Source organism: Malus sylvestris, chromosome 11 (assembly GCF_916048215.2).
Source record: "Malus sylvestris chromosome 11, drMalSylv7.2, whole genome shotgun sequence".
NCBI lineage: Eukaryota > Viridiplantae > Streptophyta > Magnoliopsida > Rosales > Rosaceae > Malus > Malus sylvestris.
In genome coordinates, this window is record NC_062270.1 from 10,097,436 (window position 1) to 10,114,340 (window position 16,905).

The 16,905-nt window shown below is 35.9% G+C and overlaps 2 protein-coding genes across 2 annotated transcripts; one reads left to right on the forward strand and one right to left on the reverse strand.

The window, feature by feature from the left end:
• Window positions 1-8,896: 8,896 nt before the first annotated feature.
• On the forward strand, window positions 8,897-12,389 carry LOC126590152 (receptor-like protein kinase HERK 1). Its single transcript, XM_050255678.1, has one exon. It carries the CDS (start codon window positions 9,269-9,271, stop codon window positions 11,768-11,770), a length of 2,502 nt encoding a protein of 833 aa, XP_050111635.1. The 5' UTR covers window positions 8,897-9,268; the 3' UTR covers window positions 11,771-12,389.
• A 479-nt stretch (window positions 12,390-12,868) lies between these two features.
• On the reverse strand, window positions 12,869-13,540 carry LOC126590214 (pentatricopeptide repeat-containing protein At1g63150-like). Its single transcript, XM_050255731.1, has one exon. It carries the CDS (start codon window positions 13,538-13,540, stop codon window positions 12,869-12,871), a length of 672 nt encoding a protein of 223 aa, XP_050111688.1.
• Between the last annotated feature and the right edge of the window lie 3,365 nt (window positions 13,541-16,905).

Genomic DNA, 16,905 nt, shown 5'->3' on the forward strand with positions numbered 1-16,905 from the left:
TCCCTCTTTCTTTCTAGTGTTTATATGACAGCCTCCTGAACATTTCATGGTATCAGAACAGGTTGGCCCACATGTGAAGCCCAACAGCTGCACGTGATCCACGTCACCCAATTCGTGTTGTTCATGTATTTGGCTTGAAAATTCGCCACACGTGAGGGACGTATTGAGAGTGAATCCCACATTAATGAAAGGATAGACTTTACATGTGTTTATATCTAGTTGGACTACTTTCCATATTGTCAATTGATTTTATAGTGGAATCTCAACTTTCTTCATATATTTCATGTCAGTATGCGTGCAATATCCATACCTAGCGATGGAGAGTGAAAATATCTGATCAGCTAAAAAGGAGAAAACCATTAGCTTCATGCACTACGGCTAAAGGGGTTGGTCGTGAATGAAGGGAACATCATGTGATGCTCGTTATAATGCGTTGCTGCTGCACTTGAAACTGTGTTATAGGTGCAATCATCTGCCATCTGGAGAACGACCTCTATCTTCCACTATAAATCGATCATATTCGTAACAAGTGAAATGAAATTAAAGTAGAGATTAAAGACATATAGTGCCAATCACAAGTATTTTGTTATCGGCATAATCAGCAATGAGATTAGGGGTGGAAAAAAAATACCAAAAATCCCGAACCGTACCGAAAAAATCCCGAAACCGAATCGAAAAAATCCCAAACCGAAAATCCCGAAAATTTTGATACCGATACTTTTCGGTACGGGAATAGGTCTCACAATATGACTTTTGCAGTATTCCCAAACCGAACCAAAGTTAAGGTATATATAGTTTTAGATATTATAAGCCGTTGGATTGGTTGAGAATTAATCTCAACCGTTCATTCAAAATGAAACCCAACCTCACCTTCACTCTCTGACTTCTCCGCCAAGCCCTGTGACCTCACTTCACCTTCACTTCCCTCCATACTTATTTACTCCTTTCAGTTTAGACCCACAAATCTCTCTCTCTCTCTCTTTCCCTCCCTCCACTTTTTCACTCTCTCCCCCTTACCTTCACACTACATCCAAACTCCAGTCTTCCATTTTCTTTTTGCATTTGACAACTTCCTCTCCATTCGATAATCAATACAGCCACCTCTGCTTCCTTCTACTTCTCTCTTCATTAAGGTAATATTCTTGTCTTCATCTGGAAATCTTGATGTGGTAAAGTCTGTTTATAGCTTTAATTCGTTTTTAATTTGGGCATTTGAATTCTAGGGTTTTGGATTTGGGGGTTTTCAATTTCGTTTAAAATTTGGGGCATTTTAACCATTTCTTGCATGTTCATGTCATTTTCTTTATTTTTCTATTCTTTTGCAACATCAATTCTGGAAATAGCAAGGCTAATGGTGGATTCTGGATGGGTTTCTCCTCGACCTGTTATTTTTCTTTTTAATGAGGCTGAAGAGCTTTTCTTGTTGGTAAGTTATTACCATAATATTTAGTCTGGAAGTTATTGCATCATTTGCTACCAATTCAGGTTTTATAAAGTTATTCCGTCTAATTGAAAAAGAGCTCGAGGGATTTGGCATAAGGTCAGTCAGCTATAGCTTTGTTTCTGGTCTGTAATCTGTATAGCTTTGTCATTTTGTTACTTCAGTTTAGCAGATCTTAAGGCAATTTATGCATTGGTCACTATTTTGGGATTCCCGAAATTTAGGATTTCCGAAAATTTAGTTTAGGATTGGTCTTGAAATTGGAATTCCCGAAAACTTCGGTTTGGGAATCAGGACGTGATTTTCGGTTCGGTATCCCATACCAAACCAGCCCTAAATGAAATAGTATTTGTCATAAGAACGGAAAATCAAACTCACGATTATTAGCAAATGAAGATGGCCAAGGAAGAGCTAGAAGGAGCAATATCTGTATGGTACATGCATTCAATTGAGAAGAATTTGTGAGAAGTCATTGAATTGATAGCAGTTCAACTGAATCTAATTATACTGAAGAAAAAAAATGTAAAGAAGCCAGGAAAAACGGTAAAGTCTTATTTGTGGAGGTAAATTTCTTTCATACCATTGTTACGGCTTTCAAAATGGTTCATAAAGTTAAAATTTCTCACATTGCCTTATGATCAAATCGTATTAATTTATGCCTTCTTGCTGTTTGACCTTATGACCCTTATTAAATTGATGATGTGCCAACCATGGGACCGTAAATAGGTTGGCGCGGAAACCACAATCGGACCGCCTAACAAGAACTATCGTCTTGGAGTGTCGACTTCTCCTCAATGGATTCCTTGTATCCCAAATTAACAATTAGTCGCCAATTTGTTCGCAATGGTGCAAAGGTTTCTTCTACGGATCCAATAAAATGTCCCGTATCTGTCACACTATCAATTTAATGGACCATCATACAATCAAACAAATATCCCCAATGATATATTTTTAACATAGTCTGAATACTACAGTTGCATACTCATTCCGGCAAAATAATCGAAACTTGCAAACACTATAAATTCACAGTAAATCTTAGGGGTGTGATATCCACACACCCCATTTTACTTCTCACACACCTTTTTAATTTTCGACCGTCGGATCAGATGAATTGAAGAAGATCAACGGACAGAAATCATCAAGAGGTGTGTGAGAAGTAAAATGGGGTGTGTGGATAGCACACCCCTAAATCTTACTGCTTTACCAAACTGCTTAGTGTTTAGGTCATGTCCTCCATTCACCAAGGGGGAACTGATGGATATTTTTCTTCCTGGGTAATCTTAATGCTTTCAAGCATGATATGGTCAAATGCAAAACTATTTGCTAAAAATTTGAGGGCCAACAAAAATCCGACATTGTCGTGGAGTTCCAAAGTGCATTGGGATAGTCAGAAGGATCATTTTCAAAAGTCCAATATCCAAATGATGTTTGATGTGTATTTAAACTAACCTAAATAATAGATTAATTTAAACCAAATTAAACTCGCAAGCGCATGAATCAATTGTAATAATATATGCAAATACGAGATCGATCCTACAAGGATTGCTTTAACACCAATTTAACCGATTAATCACGCTAGACTTAATTAAACAAACAAGGATAGATTGAATTGAATAATTGAGTAATTAATTAAAACTAAAATTAACAAGAAAAATAAAAGACAATTAATTAAAATGAATAATCGACACAGGAGAAATTAAGAAACAATGGAAGCCCAAGGTTATGAATCCACCAACAACAATCCTATTTACCTTTCCTAGAGCCAACTACTGCCTAATTATCACGCCAATGTTAAAAGTTGTTCTTTCTAAGTTATGAATTAATCTGTGGTTAGGCATCAACTCTTATATTTCTACATGATAATTATATCCTATTGGTTAGGCATACAATTCAACACATAAAAACTCATTAAGCGTAGAAGAATCATGCCAACCAAGTAGGACTAGCTTGATATTGGTCTTCCTCACTAGTTTGTCTACTCTTCTTAACCTTAGTTCCAATAAACCTAATTGATTGGTCATCCTCATAGATTTATCTAACTATCTAGATGCAAAATTCCTAAAGGTGACCAGTCATTAGAAATCCGAATCTAAAATAAAATACCCACAAAGATTAAGAATATAATATGACATATAATCGGATAATAATTAACAAAGTACTTCGCAAATATTCATGTCATGGTTTCTTCATAAACCTTAGAAAAAAAACTTAGTTACACATAGAAATAAAAATAAAAGAAAGATAGAAAGCGGAATCCATGGCAAAGCACATCCCTAAGCTATTCTTCACGAATTGCGGAGATGGTGAATGGTGTAGTACGGTGTGGGTGATGTCGGAATATGCGGGGGTGGATGGATCCTTAGAGAGAGATTTGGGACCTTATTTATACTAGAAAAAACCCAAAAAGGTCTAGGAGAAACTCTCCTAAAACAAAACAACTCCTAAATAGTTAATGACACAAACTAGGAAAGAATCCTTCTTGACTTGGGAAACACGTCATATGTCTTGCACGCCAGTTTTGCGGTCGATTTATCTTCTGAAAAACTCTGTAAAAATCTGAGAAACATAGCTTTATCTCTTATCTTTCCAAGCATATATCGCACACCACTAGGAAAAATCGGGAAAGCCTCCAAATCTTCATTCTCTCACAGCTGCGCAATTATGAAGGAAAAACAACTTCTGTGGGATTAACTTTGAAAACTGGAACATTTGGCTTCATGGAAAATTATGAAATTCGGACATAACGATCTTCAGCCTCTTAGCTTCCTTCTCCAATTGGCCATGCATCAAAACTCCTCCGGAAAGTCGAGTTAACACCAAAAATGTTCTAAGTGCGCAGATTGGCTGAAACTGAGAAAAGGAAAGTAATAAGGCTATTTTATAATCAATTCCTTAACAAAACTTAGGTATAATTAACATGAAAATATGATAAATAATGCACCTATCAATGTTCATAATTATTAACATCTTATCAATGGCAATAAAGCAGGATCTATATCATCTTTTGACAACAAATTAACTACCAATTTTTGTGTAGACGTATCTGCAACGAAGCCTCTCTCCACCATTTCACGGATAAGTCTCATCGTCCTTGATGTCTCGTTTTTATTTATAAAACCCCGGATAATTGTGTTAAGATAAAGTTAAGTTTTAAATGGTTGTTTTGTATTCTTCTCTCAAGGAGGAAATGTATATACAATTATAATGATGTCCGAAAAATAAACATGCGAAGGTCTTCTAAGAATCCTCCGAATGTTTGGTATGGGTCTCTTTTGTGCCTACTAAATGTTTGATGTAATGAATGTTAGGCATATCTCAAAAGGTTGTGTAAAACTTGACAAATTCTCTCTATATCACTTATCAAATTCCTTCGGCATATGCTGCTATTTGTTGACATGTGTGCAACAGGGTTTAGTTGACAACAAGAAGCCCACCAAGCGTTTGACGAAATGTCTCAGTGAATAGGCTAAGTTTTTTTGTTTTTTTTTTTGTGCACGCTTCATGCTGTGTAGCAAGTGGCACCATTATAAGATAATAAATGAGAAAGACTTTTTTTTGGTAAAATGATAATTTTATTAGATTAGATGTTAGATTAACCACATTGGATATCATAGCCTATGATTAGGCCATGATTATAGGTATAGTAATCCAATAACTAATCTTTTCCTCACTAAGTAATGCTAGGTATAATACATTTACAAACTAAATGACGTGTCACTAATAAGAAATAAGCACGTTAATCAATACTTAAGTAATAATTCAATTATCAACCTCTATGTCATTTCGTTTACAAAATTTAGTATATTCATTTAGTCTTTCTAGCATTACCCTTTCTTCATTGAAAGCATTTTGTCTCACCACCATAAATTATGGTGTTTGCTCACCATACACCTAATCATCTGTTACTTGTCATTTCACCTAACTTTGATTAACTTTCATATTAAATTATCCTTTTTCAATTTTGAAAAAAATTAACCAAGGTTAAGTGAAAGTACAAGTGTTAGATGATTAGGTGTATTAGTGCGTATACATTATAGTTTAAAGTGGCCTTCCTCACTTCGCTAGTGTAATGGAGGGCATTTTTGCTTGTTTGCGCTCTCTTTGTTTACGTGTTTAATCGTCCTTCTGGTTACCACAAATACAATTTCATCATTTCCATTATTTTGGAATACTCCTTAGTATTTAATATAGTATAGTACTATTGCTTTTGTTTAACAAAATTGGAGAGACAAGTTTTTTCAAATACAAATTGGTCGTAAAATATTGCCAAAAATACAAGTTCCGGGAAAGAAACGTTGAACTCATATGAAATGCCGGCAATTGGCACATATATAGATATATATCGTCCTATGGAGTATTGCCGCGTCCCTTGGACCTTGAATAATCGCGATGATAGTTTTGTTCTATGTGTGTATCTCGTCGTACCGTACACGGTTTTGATTAGCAGGTAGGGTTTCCGTTTGCCAACCAAAAGAAGCACCTTCACTGCTGGAGCTAGCTGGCCATAGCTTGGCGTCCATCAGGCCACTCTCGACCTAAGATAAACAAATATTAACGAATATTAACGAACATAAGATGGGTGAAATCTCATAAATTATTACCATAGTTGAAGTTGAGCTTCTAAACTATTTTTTTAGTACATGAACCCCTTGAAGTATTTGAAATTAGTCAACTGACCCCTCACCATCAGATTCAATGAAATTTCATCAATTTTGCCATCAAATACTGGCACGTGACCATCACGTGATTTACTCTTGAGGGTAAAGTCGTGACAATATTTGATGACAAAATAGATGAAATCTCATTGACTATAACAGTGAAGGGTTAATTGACTAATTTCAAATACTTCAAGGGGTTCATGTACCCAAAAAATAGTTCAAGAATCAAGTTCAATTAGGATAATAGTTCAAGAAGTTAAATGGAAGTATACCCTAATTTAAATAATATATGTATTTTACTATCAGAGTATAAAAGAGTGACTATCTTGAACCTTGATATTCGTTCCGGTCAATAGAAGGTCGAAAATAAAACAAAAGGTTATACAATCTTCATGTTTATTTGCAAAAAAAATCTACTGGACTCTTGGTTTTCAATACACTAGAGATTTTTTACTATCGATTTTGGTTCTTAAATCTTTCACCAAAAATCTAACGACTAAATTTCTATCGATTTTGAGCTTGTTCCTTGAATTTTAGTCGCCATCAATCAAGGATTGAAGGATGCTACGTATAACATTAGCCATCAATCAAGGATTGAAGGATGATGCTACGTATAACATTCGCCATCAATCAGGGATTGAAGGATGCAACGTATAACATCAATCTCAAAAAACAAAAAATAAATATCAACTGCCATGACTTTTTTATTTGAAAATTAACCAGATAAAAGCAATATATCTCTTTCAAAAAATCTTTGCAGCTAATGCAATGGTGTAACCACTTGGTACTACGATCTAATGATATTTATTTTCACTTATAAGTGTGAAATCTTAATTTTTATTCTTGCCAAAGGTGAATTTGAACTACATTAATACTAGCTCATTGTGAGGCTTAACTCACACGAAGGTGAATTTGAACTACATTAATACTAGCTCATTATGAGGCTTAACTCACATGCTCACTCCCCTAATGTAAATAATATCGTTTGTTAAAGAAAAAACATAAAGTGATGTAATTAATCTCAAATTAATAAAAACAAAAGAAAAGCACATTACTTTAAAGTTTAAACTCAAGTCAAATGTTAGGATGACAGCAAAGTAGACTGCTGATGTTAAGGAGGTCTACAAGTTATATGATTATTTATTTTTTCCATGTGGATACACGTTATTGGATGTTTTTCTTAATTTGTTTATGAGATTAATAATTTCAAAAAACAGACTTTGCATTATTGTATAATTTCTATTGTTTTAGATAAAATAAGAGCCTAACGAGAGTTGATTTAGTTGATAATATCTCTATTTTGTGTGTTGTCTTATTAAGGTTCGAGTTTTGCTGTCATCATTTTTTATTGGTGTGTCATCTATAAATTTATACGTAAATCTATATCGGTGTAAATTTATATGTAAATTTATATCAATGGAACAGTTAGGTGATATTCATAAATCCTTCAACCTCAAAGTTGTGAATATATCTTGACATTGATGATGAAAGTAATCAATCTTCTTCTAAACTTTTCTAACTCGCCCTACATAAAATAACAGTAAGTGAATGATGTGAGGTCTGCGAGTAATGTAAAAATATAAGAAGTCAAAATTTATACAATTTACAACATTTTGACATCATGCAAAATGGCAAGTGCCATTGAGGCCATCTTCATAAGGTGACCATATTTTATATTTATTATTCAAAAGAGGTGACGTTGATTTCCATTTTCTCTACCTTGATGGTATGATTATTTTAAAAAGGTTGAGCACTCGTACACCAAATTTGGTGATCCATAATTTCTATGCGTGCTTACACGTAGCTTCTCTACAACTTTGTTTTTTGGTCGGAGCTTTACCTAATCCTCCACTCAAGTTGAGTTTTTTTGTGTCCCAAAACAATGATATAGTATACCGTATGTTAAGTGTCATAATACAATTAGTTAATTTTTTTTATTAAAATTTTCAATAAATTGTATTCTTACACTAGTATATCAAAATGTGTTTCTAGTACACAGAAAAATCTCTCTAATTTTAAGAGCATTTTCAATCATCCTCCTTTTTTGAGAATTTGTTTTTTTTATAATGTTTATTTAAAGGTTATACTTAGAAAAGATCATTCGAAGGTTGTACTTATAAGAGATCACTCGAAACGAATACATCAAATATATAAATGGTGTAAGTATAAAGTAACATATTAATCATGTCGTGTCCATTTATCGGATTCTGCACTTGCATTATAGTTGATTTTACATGCAAAAGTGGATAATCACCTTCTGGAAAGTTTAGCATTGAAGTCGTGTCCTTATGCATCAAAACTGGTCTTGTGAAATTTGTCATATTTATCTTGAAAAAAAATTTGTTGCTGATGATTTGATTGGTTTGAGTTTATCATACAGTTAGAGTCCAATCTTTTTTGGGCAAATTCCTCCTTCTTGTCATCAGTTGTTAATTGAAGATATAATTAAGATCTCGTAATGTTTTTATGTAATACTTCATTTCCTTTCGGGCTTATGCCCCGTTTTCAACAAAAATAAATAGTGTGCCAAATGACTTCTCATTTTTCTGTCGAGTTACATCGGCGACTAACCTTTCTGTTTGTAATTTACCTTCTCTCCAAGATAGATTTTCGTCAGTCTAGTTTCTACCTATTACAAGGTCAGCACTTCTAAAACATTGGCCGGTTTTTCAATTAATTAATTAATAAATTAATTATTCTAACTTTTCACTCACTTCTGTACACATTTGATTTGACTCCGTTACACATTTTGTAGTTTTCGTGGATAGTTTAATGTCAAAACGAATCTTTGGACCTGTCAGTATCCAACTAAGGTTGTCATCTGCATCAAAACAGCTTGTGTTTTGCCAGATTTGTAAACAATCTTTAACTGTTCTTCCTATTATTTGAAATTTTCCATAATTTTAGAGAGAGAAAAAGAGAGAGAGAGAGAGAGAAAAAAAAAACGGCTGTTGAACTCTCAAGAGTGTATCAGATTTGTTTTGGAGCTCATTTGATCTAAAAGGTGACATCTTTTCACTTCTCCAATCAATTCTGTTTCTGGGTTTCCATTAAGCTTCTGTTTCTGATCAATTAGTTGAACTCCTGTCTGAAAACCCTGATCTTTTTGGTCCCAATTGAGCTCAAGAAACCCTAATTTCTTGGGTTCCTCATTAAATTTCCCAACTTTATGATGATGGGTTGTTTTAAATTTGATCTGTTCATCTGGGTTTTTTCTGTATTGTGTTTGGGATTGTTGTGTAGTGGATTTGTTCCTGCTGACAATTACCTTATAGACTGTGGATCGCTTACCAATACTACAGTGGGTAACCGTGTTTTTCTAGCGGATAACTTGGCTTCCAAATATCTTTCATCCCCAAAAGATGTTGTCGCCAATGTTTCTTTGAAATCAATCACTTCTTTTGATGATTCGCCGCTGTATCAGACAGCGCGAATCTTCCCAGAATCCTCCAAGTACACCTTTTCCATAAGCCAAAGCGGTAGGCATTGGATCCGCCTTTACTTCTATCCGTTTACATTTGGTAGTTATGATTTGAGCAAGGCCAATTTCTCTGTTTCCGCCCAAAACTTTGCGCTGCTTACCGATTTCAGTGTTCAAAACACTTCTCTCAAGGAATTTTCGGTGAATGTGACTTCAGATAGCCTTGTTGTCACCTTCACCCCTTCCAGCAATTCGTTCGCATTCCTAAATGCGATAGAAGTTGTTTCAGTACCCGACCAACTCATAACAGATGATGCCGGCACTGCGTCTGATAAATTCCAGGGTTTGACGAATCAGGCTCTGGAGACAGCTTGGAGGGTCAATATGGGTGGACCAACAGTGTCTTTCGAGAATGATACCCTGTGGCGAACTTGGGTTCCTGATCAAAGTTTTCTAGTAAATGAGAACCTTGCCAAAGATTTCTCCAACATTGCAGCTGTTACGTATGATGCAGGTTTGGCAACTGCAGACATTGCTCCACAAACCGTCTATGGAACCCTCACTGAGATGAACTCAGCAAATAATCCCAACAGCAATTTCAATGTAACCTGGGAGTTCACGGTGGATCCAGGATTCCAATACCTTGTTCGATTTCACTTTTGCGATGTAGTGAGTAAAGCTCTCAATCAGCTGTACTTCAATGTTTACGTTGACTCTTCCAATGTTGCTCCAGATCTCGATCTGAGTTCTTCAGCAATTAATAAGTTGGCTGTGCCATATTATCTGGACATTGTTACAGCGTCCGCTGTCAGAAATAAGCTGCGTATTAGTATTGGCCCCTCTGCTGTAAACAATGCTTATCCCAATGCCATTCTAAATGGGCTCGAGATTATGAAAATGAACAATTCAGCAGGCAGCCTCAGTGGAGCCAACTCAGTTTCTTCTTTGAATCCAGGTTCGAAAAGTAATGTTGGAGTAATTGTGGGTGCCAGCGTTGGGTCATTTATTGCAGTGGCATTGGCTGGGGTTCTCTTTGTTCTGTGCAGAAGAAGGAAGAGACTGGCAGACCAAGGCCATTCTAAGACTTGGATTCCCTTTTCCATGAACGGAACCAATTCTCATACCATGGGAAGTAAATACTCATATGGAACAACTGCTAGTGCTGCTTCTAACTACAGCTATCGTTTTCCTTTTGGGGTAGTACAGGAGGCTACGAGTAACTTTGATGAGAGCTGGGTTATTGGAATCGGTGGTTTTGGGAAGGTATACAAAGGAACCTTGAACGATGGAACCAAAGTGGCTGTCAAGAGGGGAAATCCACGGTCTCAACAGGGGCTTGCAGAGTTCAGGACTGAAATTGAGATGCTATCTCAATTCCGTCACCGCCACCTTGTCTCATTGATTGGGTATTGTGATGACAAGAATGAGATGATTCTGATATATGAATATATGGAGAACGGAACCCTGAAGGGTCATCTCTATGGCTCAGGTAACCCCAGCTTAAGTTGGAAACAAAGGCTTGAAGTATGCATTGGATCAGCTAGAGGACTTCACTACCTTCACACTGGTGATGCAAAAGCAGTTATTCATCGTGATGTGAAATCCGCAAACATCTTGCTTGATGAGAACCTCATGGCCAAGGTTGCTGATTTTGGGCTTTCTAAGACGGGGCCTGAAATTGATCAAACCCATGTCAGCACGGCAGTGAAAGGGAGTTTTGGATACCTTGATCCTGAATATTTTAGAAGGCAACAACTGACTGAGAAATCAGATGTGTATTCATTTGGGGTGGTTTTGTTTGAGGTTCTTTGTGCAAGACCTGTTATAGACCCGTCTCTTCCGAGGGAAATGGTGAACTTGGCTGAATGGGCAATGAAATGGCAGAAGAAGGGGCAGTTGGAGCAAATCATAGACTCAACTCTTGCAGGCAAAATCAGACCAGATTCTCTGAGGAAATTTGGAGAAACCGCCGAGAAGTGCTTGGCCGACTATGGTGTTGACAGGCCCTCCATGGGAGATGTGTTGTGGAACCTAGAGTATGCCCTTCAACTTCAAGAGGCAGAGATTCCAGGCGACGCGGAAGAAAATAGTACCAATATGATTGGCGAGCTATCCCCACAAGTTAACAACTTCAATAACGTTGATACAAATGACTCTGCTGCACAATTTGAAGTCTCAAGCGTGGATGATCTTTCAGGTGTTTCTATGAGTAAAGTGTTCTCGCAGCTGGTGAAGTCCGAGGGTAGGTAACTGTTCCAAAATAGTACATGCTACGAGTTTGGCATCTCCTTCGATAAACACTTCTTTTGTGGTAGTTTGCTGATTGAACTTGATGAAGCATTCTGAGTTCTCCTTTTGTACAGAAGGGGGTGGCGGTTTGAGTGTGTTTTAGATTCATAAGGATCTTGTGTAACTTGTTATTTCGTATTCATGTTCCATTCCACACTGTATGAGGCAAAGGTTCAGGCAGGGGATGGCTCCGTAGACCCTCCTTCTCCCAGCTATCCGTCACGTGTGGTTCATATGATCGGTGACTGAGAGGAAGGGCGTACGCGTATCCCACTTCAGACTTTCACCATATCAAAGGCGGTAAAAATTTCATTTTCATACTCTTCCTTCTACGGATTATAGTTTATTTTGAGTGATATTTTGCTTGATGTTTTGTTTGTCGTCGTTTGGTTCTTAAATAGAAAATAGAACAAGAGAAACAGTTTCAGGTGGTTCTCTCAGACTCCCTGGTAAATGGATGTGTTTTATACAGAGAATGTAGAAACAAAAATGATCAAAACTATAATTTCTTCCCCTTTAGTTTCTTACATTTGCTGTATATCCAAACATTAAGAAATAATGGACTTTCCTATTCTTTTTCCTTTTTCTAGTGAACCTATAGTTGCACTGCTGCACGTTCATTTTATTATATACCTTTGTCATTGACTTGCACTCGAGTTCTAATTAGTAGTTTAGAATATAGCATCGTTGGACAAAAATAACAAAGGAGATGATTTTTACACCTACAAAAAGGGTGAGCGTTTATCGTTTCTCTTGTTAATAAAGCAAAGTCTTGTAGCTAAATGATTATTAAGAGCGTTTACTTCTACACTCGAGTCTCTCCTTAGCGGTTCATGATAAATCTTTCAATTTTCTATTGAGATGCATGCCACTAAGTCAATATGTACGCTCGATATGCAGTCAATATAAAGCCCACAAAGGATCAATAATTTCTGGCACAAAATTCAGATTTGGAGCGGTTTGTGTACACCATGTTGTAAACTGTGCACTGGATTTCGAAATCATCAAGAAAAAAGAAAAACAGAACCGAAACAACATCCCACGGTTGAAATTCTTCATCTAAATAAACATCATTCGGATGAAATCCAGCAGCATTTGCAGGACGACAAGGCGCTTCCCAACTGGATTTGACAATACGTTGGAAAAGCCATTTATCAATATGTTGTAACTACGAGCATTAACCGTGGAGCCCTTGCCAAGCGTTAGATCAAAGACTTCTTTTTCCTCTTTCATTTCTCGTCGCAAGCAGTAACCATCCATAAGCGAATTGTACGTAACTGTGTTACGTTCAATATCTCTTTGGATCATCATTTCAACCACAATTTTTACTTCCCCAACTAGCCCCTCCTTACAAAGTGTATCTACTAACACGTTGAAGGTGTGCAAATTTGGAAAGATATTTTTGCTCACCATTTCATTCAACAATCTAGTAGCTTCTTTCCACTCCCCTAATTTGGAAACTCCATGAATCAAAGAGTTATAGGTAACGACGTTGGGGGCAATTCCCTTACCTATCATTTGGGAGAAAAGATTCATCGCATCAACAACCATGGTATCTTTACAAAGACTGTCGATGGTCGTGTTATAGGAAACAATGTTAGGCTTACAAGCTTCTTCCTCCATCTTCCTAAGCAACTGAATAGATGCAAGGTTGTTACCTTTCATGCAAAATCCCTTTATTAGTGTGTTGAACGTGATCACATTGGGCTTACAGTTACCACTCTCTATCATTTTATTGAAGGGAGTTTTAATAAAACATTTCCGGTATTGTTCACCTTTAACGAAAAACTATATTTTTACCTTTTTCTGGTAATATTCACTACACCTTTAGTTTTCATTTTTCATTAAACAGTTTTTCCTGAACTTTTCGTTAATTTTCCCTTTATTGAAAAGTCCTGCTGCCTCAGCCACTCTTTATTTTGAAGAAGAAAGCCGTGGGACAGGGTGTTGAAGGTGGCCACATCCGGTTCAAAACCAAGTTTGAAGAAGTTTCCCAAGACAGACAAACCAAACCCCATCTGGTTCCAACGACCCCATTTGGTTATACAACGAGATGACTTCCGAGTCATGTTGCAACTTGGCAACTAGACAAATGACTTGATTGAAACGGACAACTGAAGGCAGGGGACGCCTTCGTCGAACATATTGAAGTCCTGATTACTGACTTTCACAAGCTGATGCAGTTGGATATTTGTAGATTTGGTTGGATGAAATGCTGGAGAGTGAAGGGTAGCTAAGGAATCGTTGAGGAAAACAAAAGCAGTAGGGTTACCAAGACAAGGCAACGCGGTATTATACCTCTTCTGCTACCGCCATAACCAACCTTCAAAGAAGAAGGAAGGGCAGCAGTTGTCGCCCGCATCACCTTTAGACCATCTCAAACTCACCGGATCAAACTTAAAATATAAAGTTTAAAACCCTTCAAATCATCTCTAACCATTGGACAAAAATAATCCTGTGGAGAAAATATATCTTTGGACTAGAGAATTTAAGTCTAGCTTAAATTATTCTGAAACCCACCAAGCTGTCATATTTCAACCTTATTTTTGTATTTTATTTATAATCTAACAACTATTATCAAATGAAGATCAAACCTAAGGGTAAAAAAAAAAAAAAAGATTTGACGGCCCAAAATTAAATCTAACATTAAAATAATTTAAGAAACTTATTTAAATCAAATTTAATTTAAAACTTTATAAATACCTATGTATTTGTATGATTTTTAATTACATATCTGAATTTAAATATTTTTAGATTAAAATGCTCATAAAAATAAATTAAGATAACCTACATAAATTTTATTTTAAAAAATGTTACAGAAAAAAACAAAATTGGTAAAAATTATTATTTAATAATCTTATGCTAAAATTTTAAGTCATAACGGTTGAAGAAGAAAAGCAATTTCTGGATTATGTCTTAAAATTTTTTGGCTTAAATTTTTAAGCTTATCCCTAAGAGTTGAAGATGGTCTTATAGACCATCTCCAATCTATGGGATAAAACGTAAAATATAAGCTTTAAAACCTCCAAACCATTTTCAACCATTGGGTTAAAATAAAATATATTTTTGGACTAGATTTTAAGTCTGGCTTAAAATTATTTTGGACCCACCAAGCTATCATATTTCAAACATTTTTTGTTGTTGTTTTTTACTTATAATTTAACGGCTGTGATCAAATGAGATTAAATCTAATGATAAAATAATTTATGAAAATTATAAAAATCAAATTTCAATTAAAACTTTAAAAATACCTACGTGTTTGTATGATTTTTAATTACTTATTGGAAATTAAATATTTTTAGATGAAAATGTTCATAAAAATAAATTAGAATAATCAACATAAATTTTATTTTTAAAAAAATTACCCAAAAAAATAGGCTAAATATTGTAGGCATAATTTACTAAACGATTATGGAGGTCATAGAGAGAAAGAAAGATGCAGCAATATTAGAGAGAATAGAGAGATGTGTAATTGTGAGGTGTGTTCTATTCCACCCCATTGTGCCTTTATTTATAGTAGTAGGGAATGTTAATTTGTTACCCTTTTAGGATTACAATATTTAATAGGTAATCTACTCCTAATAAGAATATAAGATACATTCTCATATCTACTAGGATTTACACAATCACATTCCTAATCTAATAAGATTGCAACACTCTCCCTTGAGTGTGTAAATACTTAAGTAAATGGCGCATCGGGTCTTCAGCGATGAAGTAAGCATAGTTGATGAAGTTGTCGGCACAATGAGCGAATGTGAGTCTCAAATCAACGGAAGAATGCATAAAAAGTAAAACTCACAAAACCTCGCTATGGTAAAACCCAAGGTAAGAGAAAAACCTATAGACTAAGGAGAAAAACCCATAGACTTTCCTATTCTTTTTCCTTTTTCTAGTGAACCTATAGTTGAACTCCTGCACGTTCATTTTATTATATATCTTTGTCATTGACTTGCACTCGAGTTCTAATTAGTAGTTTAGAATATAGCATCGTTCGACAAAAATAACAAAGGAGATGATTTTTACACCTACAAAAAAGGTGAGCGTTTATCGTTTCTCTTGTTAATAAAGCAAAGTCTTGTAGCTTAAATGATTATTAAGAGCGTTTACTTCTACACTCGAGTCTCTCCTTAACGGTTCATGATAAATCTTTCAATTTTCTATTGAGATGCATGCCACTAAGTCAATATATACGCTCGATATGCAGTCAATATAAAGCCCACAAAGGATCAATAATTTCTGGCACAGAATTCAGATTTGGAGCGGTTTGTGTACACCATGTTGTAAACTGTGCACTGGATTTCGAAATCATCAAGAAAAAAGAAAAACAGAACCGAAACAACATCCCACGGTTGAAAATTTTCATCTAAATAAAGGGAGTAACTATTACAAAACCTTCCACTAGGCAAAGCCTGTATAGCTGCAAGTTACGAACGCCCTGCTTCCCAACCGGATTTGACAATACGTTGGAAAAGCCATTTATCAATATGTTGTAACTACGAGCATTAACCGTGGAGCCCTTGCTAAGCGTTAGATCAAAGACTTCTTTTGCCTCTTTCATTTCTCCTCGCAAGCAGTAACCATCCATAAGCGAATTGTACGTAACTGTGTTACGTTCAATATCTCTTTGGATCATCATTTCAACTACAATTTTTGCTTCCCCAACGAGCCCCTCCTTACAAAGTGTATCTACCAACACGTTGAAGGTGTGCAAATTTGGAAAGATATTTTAGCTCACCATTTCATTCAACAATCTAGTAGCTTCTTTTCACTCCCCTAATTTGCAAACTCCATGAATCAAAGAGTTATAGGTAACGACGTTGGGGGCAATTCCCTTACCTATCATTTGGGAGAAAAGATTCATCGCATCAACAACCATAGTATCTTTACAAAGATTGTCAATGGTCATGTTATAGGAAACAATGTTAGGCTTACAAGCTCCTTCCTCCATCTTCCTAAGCAACTGAATAGATGCCCAGTTGTTACCTTTCATGCAAAATCCCTTTATTAGTGTGTTGAACGCATTGTTCTAAAAATCGGCTTAAGCGGCTGCCTAGGCGCTAGGCGGTGGAGCCCCGCCCCGATTTTGGGCAAGGGTT